This window comes from Protomyctophum bolini (assembly GCF_963924005.1).
Source record: "Protomyctophum bolini genome assembly, chromosome: 16".
Classification (NCBI taxonomy): domain Eukaryota; kingdom Metazoa; phylum Chordata; class Actinopteri; order Myctophiformes; family Myctophidae; genus Protomyctophum; species Protomyctophum bolini.
Window position 1 is genome coordinate 36369482 of NC_137877.1, and position 24762 is coordinate 36394243.

General features: G+C 43.6%; 1 protein-coding gene across 1 annotated transcript; it reads right to left on the reverse strand.

The window, feature by feature from the left end:
• Positions 1-678: 678 nt before the first annotated feature.
• LOC308330941 (inactive dipeptidyl peptidase 10-like) lies at positions 679-24725 on the reverse strand (the record flags this gene model as incomplete). Its single annotated transcript, XM_080786008.1, has 27 exons — positions 679-819; positions 1299-1375; positions 2353-2425; positions 2600-2653; positions 2790-2843; positions 3284-3337; positions 3610-3665; positions 4470-4569; positions 5698-5752; positions 6060-6254; positions 6740-6809; positions 8824-8922; positions 10981-11102; positions 12546-12593; positions 12846-12937; positions 13743-13850; positions 14384-14522; positions 14698-14795; positions 14949-15103; positions 15773-15893; positions 17147-17228; positions 17892-17944; positions 18526-18600; positions 19326-19420; positions 21317-21412; positions 21962-22070; positions 24621-24725. The coding sequence occupies 27 exons, from the start codon at positions 24723-24725 to the stop codon at positions 679-681; spliced, it is 2526 nt and encodes an 841-aa protein (XP_080642134.1).
• Positions 24726-24762: the final 37 nt, after the last annotated feature.

Here is a 24762-nt window from a genome sequence, read left to right on the forward strand (position 1 = left end):
ATCTACCCTCTCCTCATTTTTATAGAAAACTGTTCTGGGCGGAACATTTGCCAAGGATAGCCGAAATAACTTCGAGCTCACAACAGTCGCATATTGACTCAGTCCACCGATGACGGTAGGGGGGGTTTAATTGACCACGGTGTTGAGATTATGTAAAAAGGCACCTCGATGTCGTATTGTCATAATTCCATTACAACCTGCGGACATGGTTTGGTGATGCTCTGTGTCTGCACATCTGGGACATCACAGTTAGTTGGGGAAAGTTTGGTGAAATGTTTGGCAAATCTGCAAAAACCAAGTGGTAAGCATTTAGTTTTTTGCCAAACATTTCGCTAAGCTTTCATCACAAAATCACCTCTCAATTTGTTCCAACCCAACTCGCTTGGGAGCCGGGAAACATCTGCTGAATGTTAGGGTAACATTAAGTACACTCTCGAGATGGGGGTCCGTACTAGACTAATGCATGTCAAACTGGGGGTCCTTGAAATTAAACGGGTTGAGGATCTCTGCTAGGGCTGTAAAAATATTCTCTTATGGGGGTCCCTGGCATATCTTTTCAAATGGGTCACCCACCGGCTAATTTGTGTCAACGTGGGGGTCCTTGACATGAAAAGTGTCAATTTGGGGGTCCTTGAAGGTTTGGAGTGACGTCAGGACTTCTGTACTGTATGGAAGGAGCTAGTCGTCCTCCTTGGACGAGGTGGGGCCGGGGACCAGCATCTCCTCCTGGAAGCAGGACCTGAAGAACTGGAGCACTGACGTCAGCATGTAGTGCTGGCTCTGGACCGAAGCCATGTGGTGGTCTTCATCTGGGAACATCTGAACCACAGGACGACACACACGGACCACTGTTAACTCGATCTATAATTGCGGCTTACTGTAGCTCTTTTATAGAATCCGCCTCAGGTCCTAATTAATGGATAATTTAAAGGGAGGCATCCTTTAGTTAGACATAAGGTTGATGAGGGGTGAGTTAATACGACCGGATTAAGGTTGGTGAGGAGTGCATTAGAACGACCGGATTAAGGTTGGTGAGGGGTGCGTTAAAAACGACCGGATTAAGGTTGGTGAGGGGTGCGTTAAGGGTTGGGAGAGGATTAAGGTTGGGTTTAGGTGTGCTGCCCCGTGGGAGGTTAGGGTTAGGGTGATGGTTTGAGATAGGTTGTATAGGACTAATGACTGGTCTAACCAATGACTAGTCTAAACGAAGTACTGCACGGGTAAAGAGGGGAGGGGGGGCTGTATGTGTCTGTTATGAACGGAACACGGGCGGTGGGGTCGGGGGGCGGGGGGGTCACCTGCAGCGTGTAGTTAGCGTTGTTCGATGCCGTCAGCAGCTTCACCAGCTCAGCGGAATGTTGGAAGTGAACGGTAGCTGTGAACAAAGTTCGACAACAATTACACTGGATTCACCACGCTCTCTCTGTGATCCATACATTACACTTGATTCACCACGCTCTCTCTGACTCTGTTCTCCTGTAGGCTACAGTTCTGTTCTGTGAAATTATGGCTTTCTTCTTTGTGCAGTGAGAAGGTTTTAAGCAGCAAAGTAATGAGATTTTAACATAACATTTGTATTAACTGAGTCAACGTGTTGCGTTGTGAGCTTGTGGATCAGCTATTTTCTGAGTGTGACACCCACACACAACCAAACATAAAATGGCTCGTCTTTTAGGTCTACTGGATCTCTTCTCCACTAGTCCCTCCCTAACATTTAGGTCTACTGGATCTCTTCTCCACTAGTCCCTCCCTAACATTTAGTTCTACTGGATCTCTTCTCCACTAGTCCCTCCCTAACATTTAGGTCTACTGGATCTCTTCTCCACTAGTCCCTCCCTAACATTTAGGTCTACTGGATCTCTTCTCCACTAGTCCCACCCTAACATTTAGTTCTACTGGATCTCTTCTACACTACCACTAGTCCCTGACATATTGTTCTACTGGATATCTTCTCCACTAGTCCCTCCCTGACATTTAGTTCTACTGGATCTCTTTTCCTCTAGTCCCTCCCTGACATTTAGTTCTACTGGATCTCTTCTCTACTAGTCCCTCCCTGACATTTAGTTCTACTGGATATCTTCTCCACTAGTCCCTCCCTGACAGTTCTACTGGATCTCTTCTCTACTAGTCCCTCCCTGACATTTAGTTCTACTGGATATCTTCTCCACTAGTCCCTCAATGACATTTTAGTCTAGTCTTTGTTGATTAAATTGGCTGTATATTTATTGACTCATGTTAGTCATCATTGCTTTTTTTCTTTATTAAGTTTTCAATAGTGTTCGTCAAAACTGGACCAACATTTTAAAAAGAAATGTCATAGTTATAGCCAACGTAATTAACAGTGGCTCTCACCGTCAGCAGTGCCGTGGACAATGAGAAGTTTCCGTTGGACGGTTCCAGAGACGTTACTGAGCAGACTGGAGATCTGTGGAACGACACAACGTTACTGAGCAGACTGGAGATCTGTGGAACGACACAACGTTACTGAGCAGACTGGAGATCTGTGGAACGACACAACGTTACTGAGCAGACTGGAGATCTGTGGAACGACACAACGTTACTGAGCAGACTGGAGATCTGTGGAACGACACAACGTTACTGAGCAGACTGGAGATCTGTGGAACGACACAACGTTACTGAGCAGACTGGAGATCTGTGGAACGACACAACGTTACTGCGCAGACTGGAGATCTGTGGAACGACACAACGTTACTGAGCAGACTGGAGATCTGTGGAACGACACAACGTTACTGAGCAGACTGGAGATCTGTGGAACGACACAACGTTACTGAGCAGACTGGAGATCTGTGGAACGACACAACGTTACTGAGCAGACTGGAGATCTGTGGAACGACACAACGTTACTGCGCAGACTGGAGATCTGTGGAACGACACAACGTTACTGAGCAGACTGGAGATCTGTGGAACGACACAACGTTACTGAGCAGACTGGAGATCTGTGGAACGACACAACGTTACTGAGCAGACTGGAGATCTGTGGAACGACACAACGTTACTGAGCAGACTGGAGATCTGTGGAACGACACAACGTTACTGAGCAGACTGGAGATCTGTGGAACGACACAACGTTACTGAGCAGACTGGAGATCTGTGGAACGACACAACGTTACTGAGCAGACTGGAGATCTGTGGAACGACACAACGTTACTGAGCAGACTGGAGATCTGTGGAACGACACAACGTTACTGAGCAGACTGGAGATCTGTGGAACGACACAACGTTACTGAGCAGACTGGAGATCTGTGGAACGACACAGCGTTACTGAGCAGACTGGAGATCTGTGGAACGACACAGCGTTACTGAGCAGACTGGAGATCTGTGGAACGACACAACGTTACTGAGCAGACTGGAGATCTGTGGAACGACACAACGTTACTGAGCAGACTGGAGATCTGTGGAACAACAACGTTTAACCAAGAGTTATTACAGTTTATTACACAGCTTGGTTGCATCCTTGATTCCGATTGCGGTATGTTATTTATTGATAACAGACCGCTCCGCTTTATAACAGTCTAATCAAAGCCTCAGAGCAAGCAAGCAAGAAAACAAGATAGCAAGAAAAGCAAGAAAGAAAATAATAAGTCTTACCTCATATCTGCTGTCCTTGCCTGGAAATCCAAAGTATCGTTCAGTGAAGGCTGAGCCTTTACAAGAAGAAACAGGAGAGACGAGGAACAGTCGTTCAACATGCTGTTCTGAACCTTCTATTATGCTGATTCAAAAAGCTTTAGCTACATGTGAGACACAGTATGGTGATGATTTAAAAGCTTTAGCTACATGTGAGACACAGTATGGTGATTGTTTTAAAAGCTTTAGTTACATGTGAGACAGTATGGTGATGTTTAAAAAAGGACACAGTATGGCGATGGATTTAAAAAGCTTTTACTACATGTGAGACACAGTATGGAGATGGTACCTAAATAAAAGCTTTAGCTACATGTGAGACAGTGTGGCGATGATTTCTTAAAGCTTTAGCTACATTTGAGACAGCATGGCATTAAACAATGACACTTGGCTTGGTTGAATGCGCGATTCAGATTGGTCAATCACTGAATTCAGCAGTGCCATGTCTTGATAATGACTGCGTGGATTTTATACAGCCATGTAACACACACACACACACACACACACACACACACACACACACACACACACACACACACACACACACACACACACACACACACACACACACACACACACATACACACACACACACACACACATTTTCAATGGGAGTCCATTGGTTTCACAGAGCAGTTCTGCTCCATGGCTGTGTTCTGCCCTCCTCCCCCCATGGAGCACAGCTGCTCTGTGAATCCCAGCTAAACGTTGCACTCTCAACTCAACTCAAGAATGTTTCTGACAACACAGAACTAGACGATGCAGTAGGGTCTATAACGCTAAATCGATTCTATTTGATCAAATACTGCTGAGGTTTCTCGTACCGTAGAGTCTCCAGTTGGTGACTGGAGTCACGGCGACGCCACACTTGAACATGGAACCATGAGACAAGAGCAGCAGTGTGCTGAGGAACCCACCGTAGGCCTGCAGTGCACCAACAATACACATACCAAGACATTACAGCAGTGGTTCCCAAACTATGCCAGGGACCCCCATAAGAGAAGTTATTTTTTTTACGGCTCTAGCAGTGATTCTCAACCCGTTTAATTTCAAGGACCCCCAGTTTGACATGCATAGTAGTCTATACAGACCCCCATTTAATGGCATTTCTATCTCTGAGACCCCAATTTATATTGTAAAATCAATGTTAATTTAACTCTGAGAGTGTACAAACGGTTCCATTTGTACACTCTCAGAGTTACAGATCCATAAGGGTCCAGTTCCAAACTATAGCTTTGGACCCTCGAGGACCAATGGGGGTCCCCGGACCTCACTTTGGGATCCACTGCAGTACAGCATACAAGGGCAACCGGTGGCCCGGGGGGGGGCACATGCAACCCCAACCTTCACTTAATGGGAAACTTCACACTTTTTTCAAAAATATATATGTTAATGACGTTTAGAAGATTTAGAAAACTTGCTAACACATTAACACGTGATAATAAGAAATCTTAAATATTGCTTTGATGCTCATATTAACTTTAGGAAGTATTATGTTGTTTTTTTTATTAGCATATGCATTCCACAATTCCATAGGGCTAGACCACACATGGGCATATGACATCATCAACTTGCAACGGGAGCAGTCCCTATTGAGTGAAAGATTATCTATTTATGAAAGAAATAAAATATTTATGGTGTTATTATTTTGTAATTTTAGTTATAGAGCGCAAGTATAATGTTTTAAGACAGGGATCCTTTTAACACTTACTGTACAAAAAAAAGAAATAATATTTTTTCTCCTAGTTTAATCATAGTAACCAATGATCCGGTTTTAGGAAAAAAAATCACAGCACTCCATCCTTGTTCTATATTCCTTGTCCCTAAAGATGATGCATGCCATATCAGTGTAACCAAGCAGCTTGCTAAACAGATAAGCCATGTTACTGTACCTTCAAGCAGCTGCTAAACAGATAAGCCATGTTACTGTACCTTCAAGCAGCTGCTAAACAGATAAGCCATGTTACTGTACCTTCAAGCAGCTGCTAAACAGATAAGCCATGTTACTTTACCTTCAAGCAGCAGCTGAACAGATAAGCCATGTTACTGTACCTTTCCGTACACTCCAACTCTGGTCCCGTCAACATAGGGCAGCCTGAGCAGGTATCTGGGAGATGAGAGAGGGTCGCTGGTTTGGAACATGACTGATTTAACCCATTTAGACCTATGAACTGATTCAACAAAATGTCTGAAAAACCTTGTGTTTCTATGTCAGTGGTTCTCAAACATTTTCATGTCAAAATGGGTTAATAGGACATCATGTTAAGTTTTCCAAAGAACAGAATAAGACAAATAAGTTAAATAACTATAGAGATGTCCCGGTCCAATCACGTGATCGGAAATATTAATCTAACAGAACCTGCTCCAGAGCAGCGATGTGGTCTTGTATACATCTGGTATTATATTAAACTCACTCCAGGGCAGCGATGTGGTCTTGTACATCCACAGAGCCCAGTCTCTGGTCCAGCCCGTGTAGAACCCTCTGACCAGTGAAGCCGCTGCCCCGAGCATCCAGGCGGGCAGCGATCACGTGGTCCGAGCTGACCAGGACCGAGTCCCAGTCCAGAGTGAAGCGGTCGCTCACGCTCTGGCCACCGGGGGCGCTGGCTCTGTCCAAACGAAAACAAAACAAGAAAACAAAATAAAAGGAGGAGAATCGCCATTTTACTGTTTGGGAAAATAACACAATGTCAGTTTATGTTCCTGCTACGTGATTCTGTTTAAAAGTCAGAAACTGTTCATTTCAGTAGTCTGCTTTAACGACACATCTTCTATCTCCGTTGTTGTGGGGGAAAAAAGTATATATAAATATATATTATACCAGTGAAAGATTATATCAAAAATAACTGAACAATTTACACAGCATTTTTAATGCAAGTAAACGGAATTAAAAGGATCTAAACAAGACGCTCTATACAGGAGAATGGCAGCTCACAGGAGAGGGTGCTGCTTGGTTTCAGAAAACTGTTATCACTTTTTATGCACCGGGATGTTTCAAAATAAAGGCGCTAGCGTGCCCAGCAGATGAGGGAGATTTTATTCTGAAAAGCTTCTCCAAAGTGTTAACAGCGACATTTTATTAAACAACACGTACATCATCAGGAGGAGAGGGTGCTGCTGGGTCTCGTCCAGATGTTTAGGGACACTGATCTCCAGACGGAGAGCTGTGGGCAAAGAAAACAATTTCATCCAATTACACACACTGTTGTGACATCTGTGCCCAGAGTCACATTGTTTATATGCATTTTTTTCGTTTGCTATGCACTATTTTCATGTATGTTATTATTTTCCACCTATCTGCCACGCTATGCGTTTTTTCTAGTTATCTGCTGGACTATGCCATGAGAAACCAGCTAGATACATGTGTTGCTATGGTAACAGAACAGGCAGTGATTGTGAAGCCCCGCCCTCACCCCACCTGGCTGATGGGGTGAGGGGCAATCACATTGTTTGGGCCACCTGGAGAGATTGAGCACAGTCTATACTGAGGAGGCAAGAGGAAGATTTCCCTAGTCTTGCCATTACAGCCATTTGGATTTTTCCCTTTTAACGGATTATACCTTTGGATAAAGAGACTTTTTTGTTTGGATGTCGATCGCGGACGGACTTTTTCGTAACGGTGTAAAGGTTAGTAAGAGGAGGCTTACCACTACACAACATTGAGCGGGTTCCATTTTGGATTTCCTTTTGGACATTTTAGTTAGTTTTGGACAGTGCCAGGACACTTGACAGTTTCACACCCATTCCTTTTGAGGCGGTTTATTTTATTTTGATTTCATTTAAGTGACTATTGTTATTGAAAATTTCATTTAGTTTTGAGTTTATTAAATCACAGTTAAGCTTATTTTCTGATTCCGGTAGTGATTTCTATTCTGAACTGACCCACCACCTCCCTCATTTTTGCTATAATTGATTTATTTAATTGTTATTATTGTAATCGTTATACTGTCATTATAATATACAATGTAGGCACGTAGCAGACGCTCATAATCCAGAGCGACTCACAGTAAGCAAGAACAACAACACATGGTAATACATCAAATGCATAGACACAGTCATCTAGGATAATGAGGAAAGTTAAGAACCTATAACATCCGTCTAAAGATTGCGTTCAGACTTGGATGGATAGAGCGGCACAATTACATACAAAGTCAACGCAAAGACGAGAAGTTGCGCGATCGGGCACGGCACGAACAGGGGCAAACGGGAAGTGATTGGCGCGACTGGAAACAAATATGATCTGAACGCAGCTTAACAGTAGAACATCTGTAAAATGAATATTACGTATACGTATACACTATAGAGTGCTACAGTATGTCTACATAGTATGCTTTAATAATACCTCTCTAACTCTGAGAGTGTATGGAATGGAGTGTAAAAATCTTCTCTTACGGGAGTCCCTGGCATATCTTTTAAAATGGGGGTCCGCGGGCTAATGTGTCAGTTTGGGGGTCCTTGACATGAAAACGTTTGGGAACCACTCCTTTACAGCACTGCCCTTCAGTGTAATATTTCAGTAGCATAGCGAGGTCATCGATGAGTAGTAGAGTAGAGTACGGTTCTCCTGTCCCTCTTGACTAAATGTACCTAGTTACCGTGTTGATTTCGTCGACTAATACTATGACGAAAAATGTTTGTCGACTATACCTTTTTTCACTGACGAAAACTAAATGGAAACTATATTAAAACTAAGCTATGATGACTAAAACTAAGAGTAAATATTTTAACAATTTCGTCAAATTTCGTCATGCCTGAAGAAGGCCGAAAGGCCGAAACGTTTTATATACGACTCTTAAAATAAACTTCTTGAACCAGCAAGTTGCGGTGTGCAGGTCTCTCCTCCTTCCTTAAAACTATTTCGTCAACAAATAAAAACTAGACTAAAATGTTAGGAAGGGACTAATGGATCCAAGCCATATTACACTTGGTTGCATGCTGAAAATGGCAGATTTAGAAGCTTGTAGATCGGCTATTTTCAGCAAGTGTCATTACGACGGCATCAAGGCCCGCCAAAATACATTTTAGTCGACTAAAATCTTCTGATACATAGTCGACTAAAACTAGACTAACACTAAAACATACCAGGTGACTGAAATGTGACTGAAAACTATTCAAGAGAAGAGACTATATGACAAATCAAAAAGTTCTGTCAAAATCAACGCTGCTTAGTTAATTTACCGAGGTCGTTGATGAGTACGCTTCTCCTGTCCCTCTTGGGCATCGGCATGGAAACCAGAGCATCCCTTAAGACCTCGTTGTCCTCCACCATGACACTCTCTGAAAGAACAACAACAAATATTATGAATTTGCTCAGGGACGTGCAGAGTGTGTTTGAGAGGCAGGGGCTGAAATCCCGTAAGAGGGCACTTTTGGACAAAATAGCAGATCTACAAGCTCGAGCTTGTTGTCAGCTATTTTTGGGGCGCAACCCAGCACTCTTTGGCTAGTGGAGATGCGATGTAACAACATGGATTTCTAAACAAATGGTGTTCAACGCAAAATGCTGCGTTCAAGTTCAGGAGACTTCGGGGGGGGAAAAAAGCAATTCTCCTGAATGCTGCCTTCCGGCATGGCATGGAAAGGAGAGGAGGGGTATTTGCATTTCTTTCACCGTGTAGTAAATGCTGCATTTGTGTTCTGGAAAGGACAGACAGGTGAAAGGGCAGGGGCTGAAGCCCCCTTTGATGTCTATGTGTGCCCGTCCCCGAATTCGCTGGTGCAGTAAATCAATACATACAAAAAAACCACTGACGACGTTTTCATTTTTTTCCTCCTTTCAAGTATAGTCACCAGTACGAGTTTTTTTCCCCTTCTTTTTGACCCTCAGTTGTCTAGTTCAGAGGAATACTAGTACCACTGGTGGTACACAGAGGAGTCACCCAAAATAAGAAGAAAAAAGACCGAAGTGGAATGAAATATTTATATTATTATAGTTCTTCTGACCAAGCAATTGGTTGAAATAGGCTATCCAGCCGTGCTGAGATGAGCATGACAGCACATAGTCGTTAGAAGATTTGTGGACGGATTCATCACATTAGAAATATCACCAGTTGTGCTGATTAGTGATTAGTTTTGTCAGGAATGGCTTAGGAATGGAACACAAAGGGCAGGTATACGCTCCTGTATTTTAACATCAGTTATTATGATGGTAGTTGGAGAGACAAATAATTATTTTCTGAGGTCGAGGTGGTAATTCAGTATAAAAGTATCCCAGTATCAAACAAGGGATTAAATTAATTTTGCTCCTATGCCACTAAAATGTGGAACGCCCTACCAACAGTCATTAAATCCCTTGACTCCTTCAAAACCGCTCTCAAAGAGCACCCACGGACGGCTGCAATTCGAAACTGGCCCCCGTAAAAAAAAAGGAAACGATAAGTAAAAAGGAACAATAAATGTGAAGTGACGTTTGGGGGACCAACGTATAGCAGCAACGCAATCCAATCGGCCAAACACACTTGATGCGAGTGACCGAAAGACGAGACAAGACAGCACACAAATTAAATTACTTCAACGTACCTACCCGTCATATGAGTCAGTCTGTGTAGAGTTGTTTGTGGAATTCCAGGTCCTGGAGAAAAATAAATAAATAAGTAGGACCTATTTTGAGATACGCATCATTTCATTTAGTTTTAGCCATGGTCTTTACGAGTCGGAAAAAAAAATCCTGCACACTGTCTTCACTTACAGAATGTTATTTAATCAATTTTGTCTTCTAAATCCTGACAGTTTTCTGAAAATGTTCTATGTTTCACTGGTGCTCAATATATTTCATGTCAAGGACCCCCAGAATTATCTGTATTTGGCCACCGAACCCTATCTGGAATGCTGATATGTTGTTCCAGGAACCCCTCAGAAGCAAAGATTTGAGTTAAAAACGGTGAAAGAATATATATATTCAAACATTTTCATTATTTTTCAAAAATAGCCGATCTAAAAGCTCGTAGCGCGGCACTCTGTGCCGCGCTAGAAGCATGTAGATCTTCTATTTTTCAATAGATAAAGATTAAAATAATGATTTAAAACACCGAAAAGGGGTCCCGCCCAGAATGGGTTAAGCAGCAACGTTTCGGTCAGGTCAGAACGTCATCGGGCATCGTTTCCCTTCGATATTTAAACACCGCCATACATTAACCCTCGCATGAAACTAAAATACGTTTCTAACTCGTTCTTGGCAGTGAGTTAATTAAAACGTAGTAGTTATTAACGTAGTGTTGTTTTTGATATGGGTGTTTGAACAGACTGTGAAGACCAATATCCTTCAGGACAATGCAGATTATTACCTCTACAGCTGAGTACAACATGATAAGTACTAGTAGTAGTAGTAGTACCTACCTCTGCAGCTCAGGAGAACATGCTGGTAGTCTGGGCTGAAGAGGGCACTGTAGTACGAGCACTGAGGCGTGAAGAGGAAGCAGCTCACACACCGTCTGTGGGACGGATCTACTGTGGACACGCTAAAGACACACACAATGGACTCTCACAATGTGGACACTCTGGTTGACCCTAGAACACTAAACCCGGGTGATTTCCTCAGGTAGCTTCATGATACTCACAGTGACATCAGAAGCAGGTTTGTTTCCCTGCCCACATCCCTGTTTTGTTGTTTTCCTACAGGCAGGTGTTCGGGTGAATTTCACCCAACGTTTAGCCTGACACTGAATTTTCATTTAGTTTCACTTCATTATTCAGACTGAAAGCCCTCCCCACAGCAGCAGTTTATGGGATGGGTGTCGTTAGACATAGACTCCTTGATCTTCATCACCATTACCGGGTTCTTTATGAACGGATTATATGTGGACTATAAGGAGCTCATGAAGCGCTGCCTCTTCACCAATGCCGAAATGATGAAGATGAAAATCATTGACATGTCCAATTTCCTGAAGAACTTGGGCCAGGACAGGGGGAAGATGCTTCCCCCCTATAGCCACAGAGATACCATGGACCTTCAACAAGCCACCTCAGGGGGAGAAAAGGAAGAGAGAGGAGGAAAAGGCGGGAGAGAAAGAAGAAAAATCCGAACCCGAAAAAAAACAGGCGTTTGTGGACCCAAACACTGAGGCGGCCACTGCATCTATGGCTGAGTTAAACAAAGAAGATCGCCTAACACTATAAGGACAATTGTAATAGAACATTGAATGTGAACACAAGATCAATCTAAACAATAGGTTTTCAACTCCCTCTTAAAAACAGCAAGGGAGGTCACCCTTTTAAGGTGCAGTGGTAAATAGTGATTTTTGATCGCATCGCGCCGGACATATTACTGTTTTTGGCGAAAGCTAAGCCATGTCTGCTCCTGCTAAAACAACTTGCACCTCCTTCTGTGAGGTTCAGACGCTGTGTGACCTGGATGAAAACTGACGCCATCCGCTACATTCTATCGGCACTGTGCGGTAACATTGAATGAACACTAGGTGGCGATAAGAGCATTAAATAGGCTGCTCTATTATGAAGATGTGATTGGTTTAAAATCGGGTGCTTTGTTGTGAAGTGGGTGTGTGATTGGTTGAGACCAGAAGCATGGAGCTCATGTCTACCGGCTCCCCTAACTCTCTCCTTACTGGCCTACCGGCATGCACACTTAAGCCTCTCCAATTGGTCCAGAATGCCGCAGCTCGCTTGATCTTCAACCAGCCATAATTCTCACATGTCTCCCCCTTTCTCTGCTCCCTCCATTGCCTCCCGGTTCCTGCCCGCACAGAGAATAAAACTGTGATGCTGGCTTTTAAAGCAACCAAAGGTATGGCATGCCCATATCTTGCAAGTTTGATCGGATGCTACCAACCCTCCCGCTCGCTCAGATCAGCCAATGCAGGGAAACTAGATGAACATTCACCAAAAACGCCGGGACAACGTTCCACACGTCCCAAACTCTTCTCCCTTCTGTTGTAATGATGTACCTGTACAGTTGTCTTTGTGTCGGTCCTTCCTCTGTGCTCAGGAAGTAACTGCAAAACACAAACCTCACTAGTTATTTCATAATAATCTATTTGGGAGACAACAGTACGCTCTCTCACACACAGTGATGCTAACGTGCTAACCACAGTACACTCACACGCAGTGATGCTTACGTGCTAACCACAGTACACTCACACAGTGATGATAGCGTGCTAAATACAGACACTCACATACAATGGTTATAATGTGCTAACTACAGACAATAGCACTCACACACAGTGATGCTAACGTGCTATACTCACACACAGCGGGCGTCATCATCGTAGGCCAAGATCTGACACACCTCCCAGCTGCCCGAGGTCAGGTGTCGAAGGTTGACCTCCTGACCTTTAGACTGTTGGGGGAGCTATAATGAAAGCCAATGTTATCACGTTAATACAAATATATAATGTATAATGAAAGGTCAAGGTCAATTATTTAGTCTGCATTTCAGCCACGGACCATTTGATGACATTTAGCCTCTCGGACCCTAAGACTAAAGAATATTTTGAGAGAGAGCAGGGAAATGTTCTAATTGTGTAGACTTCTTGTGATTTAAGTAATGCAGACTTTTAACAATAATGTAACTCTTGAGAGATGAGATATCATAGTAATGTGTTACCATATTAGATATCAATCATAGTGTTGTGTTACCAGATGAGATATCAATCATAGTAATGTGTTACCATATGAGATATCAATCATAGTGTTGTGTTACCAGATGAGATATCAATCATAGTGTTGTGTTACCATATGAGATATCAATCATAGTGTTGTGTTACCAGATGAGATATCAATCATAGTGTTGTGTTACCATATGAGATGTCAATCATAGTGTTGTGTTACCAGATGAGATATCAATCATAGTGTTGTGTTACCCGATGAGATATCAATCATAGTGTTGTGTTACCCGATGAGATATCAATCATAGTGTTGTGTTACCATATGAGATATCAATCATAGTGTTGTGTTACCAGATGAGATATCAATCATAGTGTTGTGTTACCAGATGAGATATCAATCATAGTGTTGTGTTACCAGATGAGATATCAATCATAGTGTTGTGTTACCATATGAGATATCAATCATAGTGTTGTGTATGAGATATCAATCATAGTGTTGTGTTACCAGATGAGATATCAATCATAGTGTTGTGTTACCAGATGAGATATCATAGCGATGTGTCTGAAGGCTCCACTTCCTCCATGTTTCAGAGGCGTGGTGATGAAGAACGTTGATCCGTCCTTGGAGAAAACAGGCTCTTCGTTCTACATACAAAATAACACAAACATACAGGAGATCGACTGTTTACCGGTAATTGTAGTACCTCACTTCACCATGTGCACAGTAGGAGATAAGTTATTCTCACTGCAAGTGGCAAGGTAAAATGGTAAATGGTGCATTTATATAATTTATATATATTTTGACACGCGTCTCACCTGATGATCCAGCCACGCCTCTGACATCATCACATGTTTCTGAAATCAAACAGGAAGTTGTCATGTAAATCAGTAATAAACAGGAAGTTGTCATGTAAATCAGTGATTGTCAACACATGGGGAAAGTGCCAATGTTACTCTGAGAGTGTAACACATGGAACCAAATGGACCCTTACAGATCTGTAACTCTGAGAGTGTAACACATGGAACCAAATGGACCCTTATGGTTCTCTCTGAGAGTGTAACACATGGAACCAAATGGACTCTTTCTCTCATGGGTCTGTAACTCTGAGACACATAGAACCAAATTGACACTTACTGGTCTGTAACTCTGAGAGTGTGTACCTCTGGTGACCTCTCACCTTGACACAGGTGACCTTTGAACCTTGTCCTCTGGCGACATCGCACACGGTCAGGACGGACATGTTCTGAGCTCTGTTGACCCAGCGAACCGCTGCCTTCTGATTGGTCACCCACGTCACCATGGTGACATAATACTCACTACGGGGGGAAAAAACAAAAGAAGAATGACTCTGGTTTGTGAACCTCTTTAATATAAAGGTTGTTGTGTGCCTCAGCTCGCACGCTGATGCGTTCAGAGTATGAACAGTATTGATTCCGCCGACTAAAACTATGACCTGAGGTCAAAGCTGTCAGTAGTTCAGTGGTCAGTTACCTGAGGTCAAAGCTGTCAGGAGGAGGTAGTTCAGTGGTCAGAGAGCTTCCGTCCAGACTAACCACATACAGTCTGACCACAGGATTCACCTGACCCATCTGCAACGCACACACACACACACACACACACACACACACACACACACACACACACACACACACACACACACACACACAGTCAAATGCGGACCTTTGGGAGTACAGGGGTGGGTATCAGTACCTTTGGGGGTACAGGGGTGGGCATCAGTATACCTTTGGGTAAGGGTAGCTGTGCCCACGGGGATACAGGGCTCCGGTGAAGCGAGCCAGCTGCATGCTGGGAACCAGGCTGTCGTTGACGGACAGGTAGGCCAGCCTGGAGCCGTCAGGAGACCACCAGTGAGCCACCTGGGTGTGGAGCACCTCCTCTGGAACATAAAGACACATTATGAGAAGCTCTGGGACCTCTAGAAGCTCCTCTGAAGAGACAGACACATTATGAGAAGCGCTGGGACCTCTATAAGCTCCTCTGGAACATAAAGACACATTATGAGAAGCTCTGGGACCTCTAGAAGCTCCTCTGAAGAGACAGACACATGAAGCTCTGGGACATCTAGAAGCTCCTCTGAAGAGACAGACACATTATAAGAAGCTCTGGGACCTCTAGAAGCTCCTCTGAAGAGACAGACACATTATGAGAAGCTCTGGGACCTCTAGAAGCTCCTCTGAAGAGACAGACACATTATGAGAAGCTCTGGGACCTCTATAAGCTCCTCTGGAACATACAGACACATTATGAGACACCAGGAGACCACCAGTGAGCCACTTGGGTGTGGAGCACCTCCTCTGGAACATACAGACACATTATGAGAAGCTCTGGGACCAATGCATCTTAGTTTTAGTCATCATAGTTTTAACAGTAGTCATAATTTTCATTTAGTTTCCAATTCGTTTTCGTCAGTGAAAAAAGGTAGTCGACGAACATTTTTTGTCACAGTAATAGTCGACGAAATCAACACAGAGACAGACACATTATGAGACGCTCCAGAAGACACAGACACATTATGAGACGCTCCAGAAGTGAGTGCTGACTCTACCCTCATACAGCCAGTCACAGATGCCGTTAAACACCACCCCCTCCTGGCCAGACGAGGTCAGTCTCCACGAGCTGCTGCGGACATCCGTCTGGTAGTAGATGTTGTTCTCAAATATGTAGATCTGTAACCAAACGATAAGTATTGTTCTCAAACACGTAAATCTGTAACCAAACAATGTTGTTCTCAAAGCAGGGATCTGATAGATATATCCATCTTCTGGCGTATCTTGTCAAAAGTAAAAGTCGTACAATTTGTCGCACGTTACCGCAGTGAAATTTGCTCTCCGCATTTGACCCATCTCTTGGAGCGGTGAGCCGCAGCCATGGAGTGGTGATGAGCTGCAGCCTTGCCGCGCTCGGGAATCATTCGATTAGTTGATTTTACCCCCAATCCAACCCATTGATGCTGAGTGCCAAGCAGGGACAGACCGCCCAATCCAACCCATTGATGCTGAGTGCCAAGCAGGGACTGACCACCCAATCCAACCCATTGATGCTGAGTGCCAAACAGGGAGGCATTGATTGGGTCCCATTTTTACAGTCTTTGGTATGACCCAGCCGGGGAATAAAAACAGTGGAATGATCTATCTGGGGAGTTTTGGAGAGTTCAGTTGAGGCAGCAGTTCCTTAAACAGTGGAACATTAGAAAACATCTATTTTGCTTCAGAGGACATGATATAACATCCATAACAGATTTACCAATACCAACATGTTGTAACTTCTACTTGGAGTGGGTCACATTAGCCCCACATGATGGAACCTCTCACTCCCATAGAGTTATAAAGGAGCTAACTTCCCTATAATGTATAGCGGCCTCTCGGGGAGAGCTTCCATGTGGCTGGACTGGCGTTAGCCTCCATGCTGACGACTGCATCAGCATGTCTCTTCCATGGGGCTGGACTGGCGTTAGCCTCCATGCTGACGACTGCATCAGCATGTCTCTTCCATGGGGCTGGACTGGCGTTAGCCTCCATGCTGCTGAATGCATCAGCATGTCTCGCCGCACAAAACACAGCTTTGTTTGCGCTGCCGTGATATTATGCTAAATCACCGCAGCGTGACAACAAGCCTACACAACTACTGTATATGCTTTTATCTACGCTTTTCATCAGTTTAAATCTACTGTAAATATCCCATCCACAGGACAAAAGCGATCAAAAGCGGCTTATACTTGTTTATAAAGCTTCAGGGTGTATCATTCGCCAGCGAATGTCTGCAAAATTCCACACCAGAGCGAAATAAATAAGCCACATTTTTGCTAATTCGTTGCTGATGTGGAGGCTTGCATTGACTTCATGATGTTTTAAAAAAAATATATATAATAATAAAATATTGCCGTGGCTAATTGGCCCCCGGTGTGTAAAGATCTACTCACCAGCTGTTGGCCCTGAACACCCCACGATGCGAACTGGAGCACCGAGTCGGACACCTCTGGAGGGTTGAGCTCTGTCACCTCTCTGGTGGGAAACACATGGAGACACATTTAAACACATGGATTCAACACATTTGTTGCATTTAATACATGGATTCAACACATGGATTCAACACATGGATTCAACACATGGATTCAACACATGGAGACACATGGATGGATTCAACACATGGATTCAACACATGGAGACACATGGATGGATTCAACACATGGAGACACATGGATGGATTCAACACATGGATTCAACACATGGAGACACATGGATGGATTCAACACATGGAGACACATGGATGGATTCAACACATGGAGACACATGGATGGATTCAACACATGGATTCAACACATGGAGACACATGGATGGATTCAACACATGGAGACACATGGATGGATTCAACACATGGAGACACATGGATGGATTCAACACATGGATTCAACACATGGATTCAACACATGGATTCAACACATGGAGACACATGGATGGATTCAACACATGGATTCAACACATGGATTCAACACATGGAGACACATGGATGGATTCAACACATGGAGACACATGGATGGATTCAACACATGGAGACACATGGATGGATTCAACACATGGAGACACATGGATGGATTCAACACATGGAGACACATGGATGGATTCAACACATTGTGCCAATAAGCAGATGAGGCAGAATGTACTCACCTGGTATGCAGGTCGTAGATCAGATATGATGCCAGGAAGGAGTGTCTGTAGACCTACGGGGTATACAGTTTATCACACATTATTCTAATCAATTCTAACAGATCTGTACAGTAAACACACATCATTCAAATGAACAGATCTGTAGACCTATACAGTAAACACATAATTTTAAATTCATTAACACTATATACAACAGACACGGCTGCCCAAGGACCAAACATGTCAACACATGTCAATGTTTGTTGACATGTTTGATGTATTGTTTTGTCTGTGTTGTGCCCGAGGACCCCCTCGAAAATGAGATGATGCATGTCAAGGGCCTTATCCTTTAAATAAAAATGTCAATATATTGGCACAGGGAAGGGTAATCACTACTGGCACACTGGCATACGTGGAGAGATTAGAGAGGTCCGAAATCCTGCACTTAAGCTGTTAATTCTACAACCGGCTATCTGACGGACTCGACAGTTGACACCAGGCACTGCACTCCCTGTGGTGGTGTGGAATGCGTGCAGGTCAATTTCTTTTGCGGGGCGATTTGACCATACTAAAGTAAAGCACAAATACCTCAAAAGTGTGCTTATGTATACAGCAGTTAAGTAAAAGTACTTAGTTACTTTCCGCCACTGCTTACCTGCTTGACATCGTAACCCAGCAGCACAAAGTTCAGATCTGGAGACACCGCAAACTTTGTCGCCTTGAAGGTGGGCTGTGAGAGAGATATGGACACGTAACAATAAATAATAATATCATTTATTCAAGGTCGCTGTATACAACAAGTTAAAAACAGTTAACACAGAACACGGTTAAAAGCAAAAGCAAGAAAGTACAGTATACAACTTGCAGCAGATAGACAACAGAGGTCAGCCATATATCTATATGCCTGCCTAAACAGGTGAGTTTTGAGGTGGGTTTGGAATGTGGTGTTTGAGTCCATGTTTTTAATATCAGGGGGGGGCGGGAGTTCCAGAGGTGAGGGGCAGAGCGGCTGAAGGCTCTGGACCCCATGGTGGACAGACGGGCTGGGAAGACTATACGTGGGAATGTCGATGTGAATAAGGTCAGACAGGATTACATGGTGGGGCAAGGTGAATGAATGGCCTTGAATGTGTGGAGGAGGATCTTGTAGTCGATACGGTTGTTTGATGGGAAGCCAGTGGAGTTGGTGTAGCACAATGTTTGATGATGTGACTGATGGCAGGGGATTTGGTGATGATACGGGCAGCAGCGTTCTGGACCAGTTGGAGCTTATGGAGGAGTTTGTGGGGGAGACCAAAGATACGATACAATACAATACAATACAATACAATACAATACATGAAGGGTGTTCCTCGTTCCATTAAAATGAAGGTGGGTTGTATGTGGTGGGCGTTCCATAATTGTTCACATCCGGTATACTGGTGGGGCTGTTTCCAGAGAGTAAACTAAACTCACAAAGGTGGTGTTCTTCAGCAGGATGTGTGTGTGGTTGCTCTGCGTGGTGCCTTTCACAACATCTCCATCCCAACTCCGAAAAATGAACTCCTCATCTGAATATATGAGAGAGAGAGAGAGAGAGAGAGAGAGAGAGAGAGAGAGATGCAAAAGAGACTTTTGCCCGGGTCTCTATAGTTTTCATGACTTCTTAAATATAATTATTTTTATTCATGGGATTTCTTAGAGTGGGGAAATATTTTTATAATTTGTTTTCCTCAAGTCGTGATCCGTAAAAAATGAGTCCATGACCCACAAATGGGTCCCGACCCCAGTGTTTTGGACACTGATCCTGGGCCAACATTGAAATGTTGGCTGATATATCCGTTCTTGGTCACATGAACACACATCTATAGAGATACTGCAATATAAGTTTCCTGAATGACTCTGCGGGGTACAGAGGTTACTTCTAATAATCAAGACACCGTTAACCCACACATTGCCTCCAGTGGTTGCCACCGTTGTCAAACATGGCCGCGGCCCGCGGGAAGATGTTTACACTCGGAGGTGCCAAACGTTTAGTAGGGGGTGCACGCGCATTTCCGCACGGAAAAGTGGCTTTTACTTTCCCTCTCCACACGCATGAGCAAACTGACACAGGCAATTAACCGGGATAAGGCACCGATACTGTGATACAGCATATGTTTTAGGACTAGTAATCTGTTTTGAAAATTATTATTATTTTTCCCCTCCTGTCCGAGCACCCCTACTTCACTCAGTCATGGGTGTTGAGTGTTCGCCGCTTCACCTCCCAATGTATGAATGAAGGGACCATTGTGAAGCGCCTTGCGTAAGCACATAGTGCATAGAAACTACTGTAAAGAGCGCTATAAAAATGCAATCCATTACTATGATTGGATGGTGGAGATGTCTGGCCATTACAGACAGATATGACACCAGTGTTGATTTTGACAGCAAATCTTTTATTGAATAGTTTTCATCTAGTTTCAGTCAAGTTTTAGTCACCTCGAATATGTTAGTGTTAGTCTAGTTTTGAGATTTTAGTCGACTAAATCTACAGTTGATTTAGTCGACTGAAGTTTATTTTGGTGGGCCCAATTGATGCCATCGTAATGGCTGATTTTACACTTGCTGGAAATAGCTGATCTACAAGCTCACAACGCGTCGCAGCACGACGCATTGTGAGCTTGTAGATCGACTATTTTCAGCATGCAACCAAGTGTTGTCCACTGACTAGTCCCTTCCTAGCATGTTGGTCCAGTTTTTATTTGTTGACGGAATTGTCAATATAATCTTTTTAGTCATCACAGCTTAGTTTCCATTTAGTTTCCATTTAGTTTTCGTCAGCGAAGAAAGGTAGTCGACGAGCATTCTTTGTCATAGTATTAATCGACGAAATCAACACTATGACATTCTGAAAACAGAGCTCAGACATGCTGTAATTCAGCATCAATGTGAGGAATGTTGCACTGCTTTACAATCTGAGCTGGTCTGGCCAAGATCCAACCAGGTTTATTATATCTGACTCCCTATACTGAGACTGGGAGGTCGGGGTTCAATCCCCGGCCGGGTCGTACCAAAGACTCAACTCAAGGGTTGATACATACTAGCGTCATGTCCAGGGAGTGTACTTCACACTATACAGGAACAGGAGATAGGCTCCTGCCCTATGGGCCTCATGGCTCGGCAAGGCTACTACAGGATTTAACCTCAAACAACAGAAACTCTTTCAACTTTTTTGTTTGTTTCAGAAATATGTTAGTGAATTACGTACAACGTATTAAGTACAACATTTGGACCCGAGATGTAGTGGAGTAGAAATATATGTATTGGAAATTGTAGTGACTCAAGTAAAGTACAAAAACCACAAAGATGTAGGCCTACTTATGTACAGCACACTGTACAGTAAATGTACTTAGGTACAGTAGAGTATACAGTACAGTAAAATGTACTTAGGTATACAGTGCAGTAAATGAAGGTACTTTACATACCACTGATCCACCTGCCGTCAGGATCATGCACGTGGAAACGTCTCTGGAAAAGGTCGTCCAAGGTCAAGTGGGAGCCAGCCGATTTAGAGCCGTCATCTGTGAGGAAAAAAACAAAACATTACATTATTTTATTATTATTACCAGTAAGACACCCTCAGGGTGACCTTGCCCGTGACCTTGACCTTGCCCTAAAGGGCGAGGTCACTTTGACATGGGAGGTCAGATCAACATTATGGAATGAATTCTGTGTACTGGCCATATATGGCGCGTGTCTTGAGTGTACAGGGTTTGATGAGGTCAGATCATCGTATGGAATTAATTCTGTATTGACCATATATGGAGCGTGTTACAGACCTGTAAGGGTCCATTTGGTTCCATTCGTATACACTCTCAGGGTTACAGAGACGTAATTATGCGTCCATTTGGTTCCGTGTGTGCACTCTCAGAGTTACATACGTACATACATAGGCTCACCTTTTAGACAGTGATGTGCAGCGACGCGATAGGCTCGCCTTAATTTGACAGCAGTGATGTGCAGCGACGCGATAGGCTCACCTTAATTTGACAGCAGTGATGTGCAGCGACGCGATAGGCTCACCTTAATTATTTAGACAGCAGTGATGTGCAGCGACGCGATAGGCTCACCTTTAGACAGCAGCACGATGGACAGACCAATAAGAGAGAGCACCAAGACGATGACCAGCAGAGAGATGCCAATCCCCTTCCAGTTCCTATCAGGTCCAACATCTATGTCCTGTGAGACAGACAGACAGGCAGGCAGACAGACAGACAGACAGACAGACAGACAGACAGACAGACAGATATATAACTTGTAGATCTGCTATTTTATTTTTCTTTCTTTCTTTTAGCGTCCTAAGAACACAGAATATGCATTATTTAGAGAAATTAGATCGGCTGAAATTGGCAACTCTTGTATATATGTTTTTTTGTTTTTTTTTACATTCCTATGAAATAGTACCAGTGTAATTTCCCCATGGGTTCGTGGATATGACAAACTGCTTAGTTGAATATTATTATAACCCTACAATGAATCAATGAATCAGCCTATCCATCCATCCATCCATCTTCAACCGCTTATCCGTAGTCGGGTCACGGGGGCAACAGCTCCACCAGAGAGCTCCAGACTTCCCTCTCCAGGGCAACATTAGTGACTTCCTCCTTGGGGGATCCCGAGACGTTCCAAGGCCAGTGAGTCGATGTGATTCATCCATCTGGTCCTTGGTCTGCCCCAGTGACGGACATTCTCTGTTCTAAACCCCTTTTTGCTCTTCCCCGTGTGCCTCCCTCTCAGCAATAATAATGCGAAACAGAACACAGAACAGAATCTCTCTCTCTCTCTCTCTCTCTCTCTCTCTCTCTCTCTCTCTCTCTCTCACTCTGAATTGTATAAAGTTACAAGTAAAAGTCCAGAATTCAAAATGTGCTTGAGTAAAAGCACAAACGTATAGTTTGTGAGTACTTATTGTGCAAAAGAATGTCCCATTTCAAGTTTGTCAAAATAGCAATAATTCCAGAAAATAGCAGATCTTACAAACTCACAATTATGTGTCGCATCGCAAACACCTCAAAGCTGCACTTAAGTACAGCACAGTACTTAATAAGTAAATGTACTTGTAGTTACTTGACACCGCTGACCGTTAAGAGGCTCTCCCATAGGCTACTGTATGCATACTGTACGTCATATGATGACAAAGCGGAGCGGCTTTATTGCTGTGCCACCAGCCTGTGAACACATTAGAGTATGGACGTGACGTGCTGTCCCATTATTTACTGCGTTAGTCACACCATGGTGAAAACATCTACTCTAGTACTGTACCGCTTCCAGGTACTTGCACTGGTGGAAAGTAACTAAGTACTTTTACTTAAGTACTGTACACGTTTTGAGGTATTTGTACTTTACTTGAGTATTTCCAATTTCCAGTACTTTTACTTCTACTCCACTACTATCTCGGAAGCCAAAATGTGTGCTTTGACTTCACTACAATCATTTGAAAACTTTAGTTACTAGTTACTTTGGCGATTTTAATTTTGATTAGAAAACATTCATTAACCACTTCAACCCTATACATTTCAATAGACGTTGTACACATTTTGAAATGGGACATTGTGAGTACTATTACTTTTAGTACTTTAGTACATTTTGATGCCGATACTTTTGTACTTTTACTCAAATACATTTTCAATTCCGTACGTTTACTTGTAACGAAGTAGTTCAAGTATTGGTACTTTTATCTAAGTAAAACAAGTACTCTTTCCACCATACTGTTACTTTGTGTAGTATTCGTATCAGATGATTTACTGCGTTAGTGCACAGCCGTTGGCCAGTGCACTTGTGCAAGGAACACGCTGTGACTGGCCAGTTGCAACTTTGAGTGGCTCTCGGGCCAGAACATGATTTACTATTCTGTCCACATTTTATAACTGGGGGGGGACATATTTGGGGGCTATCTGCGCGCGAAAAGTTGCATGAGGAGGAGGGGGGGGGGGGGCATATGCCCCCCACCTTTGCACACAATTACGCTGGGTTTCCGCGTTTTTTAGCTGATTTCACAGCAAAACACTGCCAGCACAGCAAAACACATGCAGCCACAGTACATGGCTTTTTTATTTGGAGGGGATAATCCCCCCTCCTCATGAAACTGAGGGGGTCGATCCCCCGTCCCCCCCGTGAATGGAGACAAACGAATGGGGACAACCGGGAGTTTACGCATGCAGTGTGTGGAGTGCATTGTATAGTCTGCGGGCTCGCATGAACATACATGAACCACGTGACCTGGCCCCTCAATATCGCAACTCTTCTATTATATTAGATGGCTCTGCGCATAGCCGACTGCTATGAGAAAAACTGAGTTGAGTCAGTCTGGGTTAACGCTCACCCTCCAATACATGATTTTTACTATTCTGTGCCTAAGACACATGGGTGGCCGGTTAAGACACACCGGTGGATCAAAGATATGCACCCGTAGTGGAGTAAAAGTATATTGGAATTTGGAAATACTCCATCAAAACTACCTCAAAATTGTACTTAAATACAGCATATAAGTAAATGTACCTGTTATATACTTTCCACCACTGATACCTGCCCGAGCTGAGAGCTGATCAAACATCTTCAAACCGCAGGCCGCAGAAAAGAAAAGAAAATAAATAAAAACTGCAGACACCAGTAATAATGTTCCTGTGACATCAACACTAATGTTAAAGTCTCATGATGTCATTAAGGTAACTGCTGTAGCTCATAAATAACTGCCGCTTCTCACGGGGAGGTGTGAGATGTGTGGCTGACATGCGGCTCAGAGCGTTCCCACATTCCACCGGCGTCCGCGGGGCCGTATATAAAGGCCAGTGCATGAGGGTGGAAGGGAGAACAGCCAGCAAGCCCGTCCAGCATCCTTCTGTCGTAGCATTGCACCGCCCAGCATCCTTCT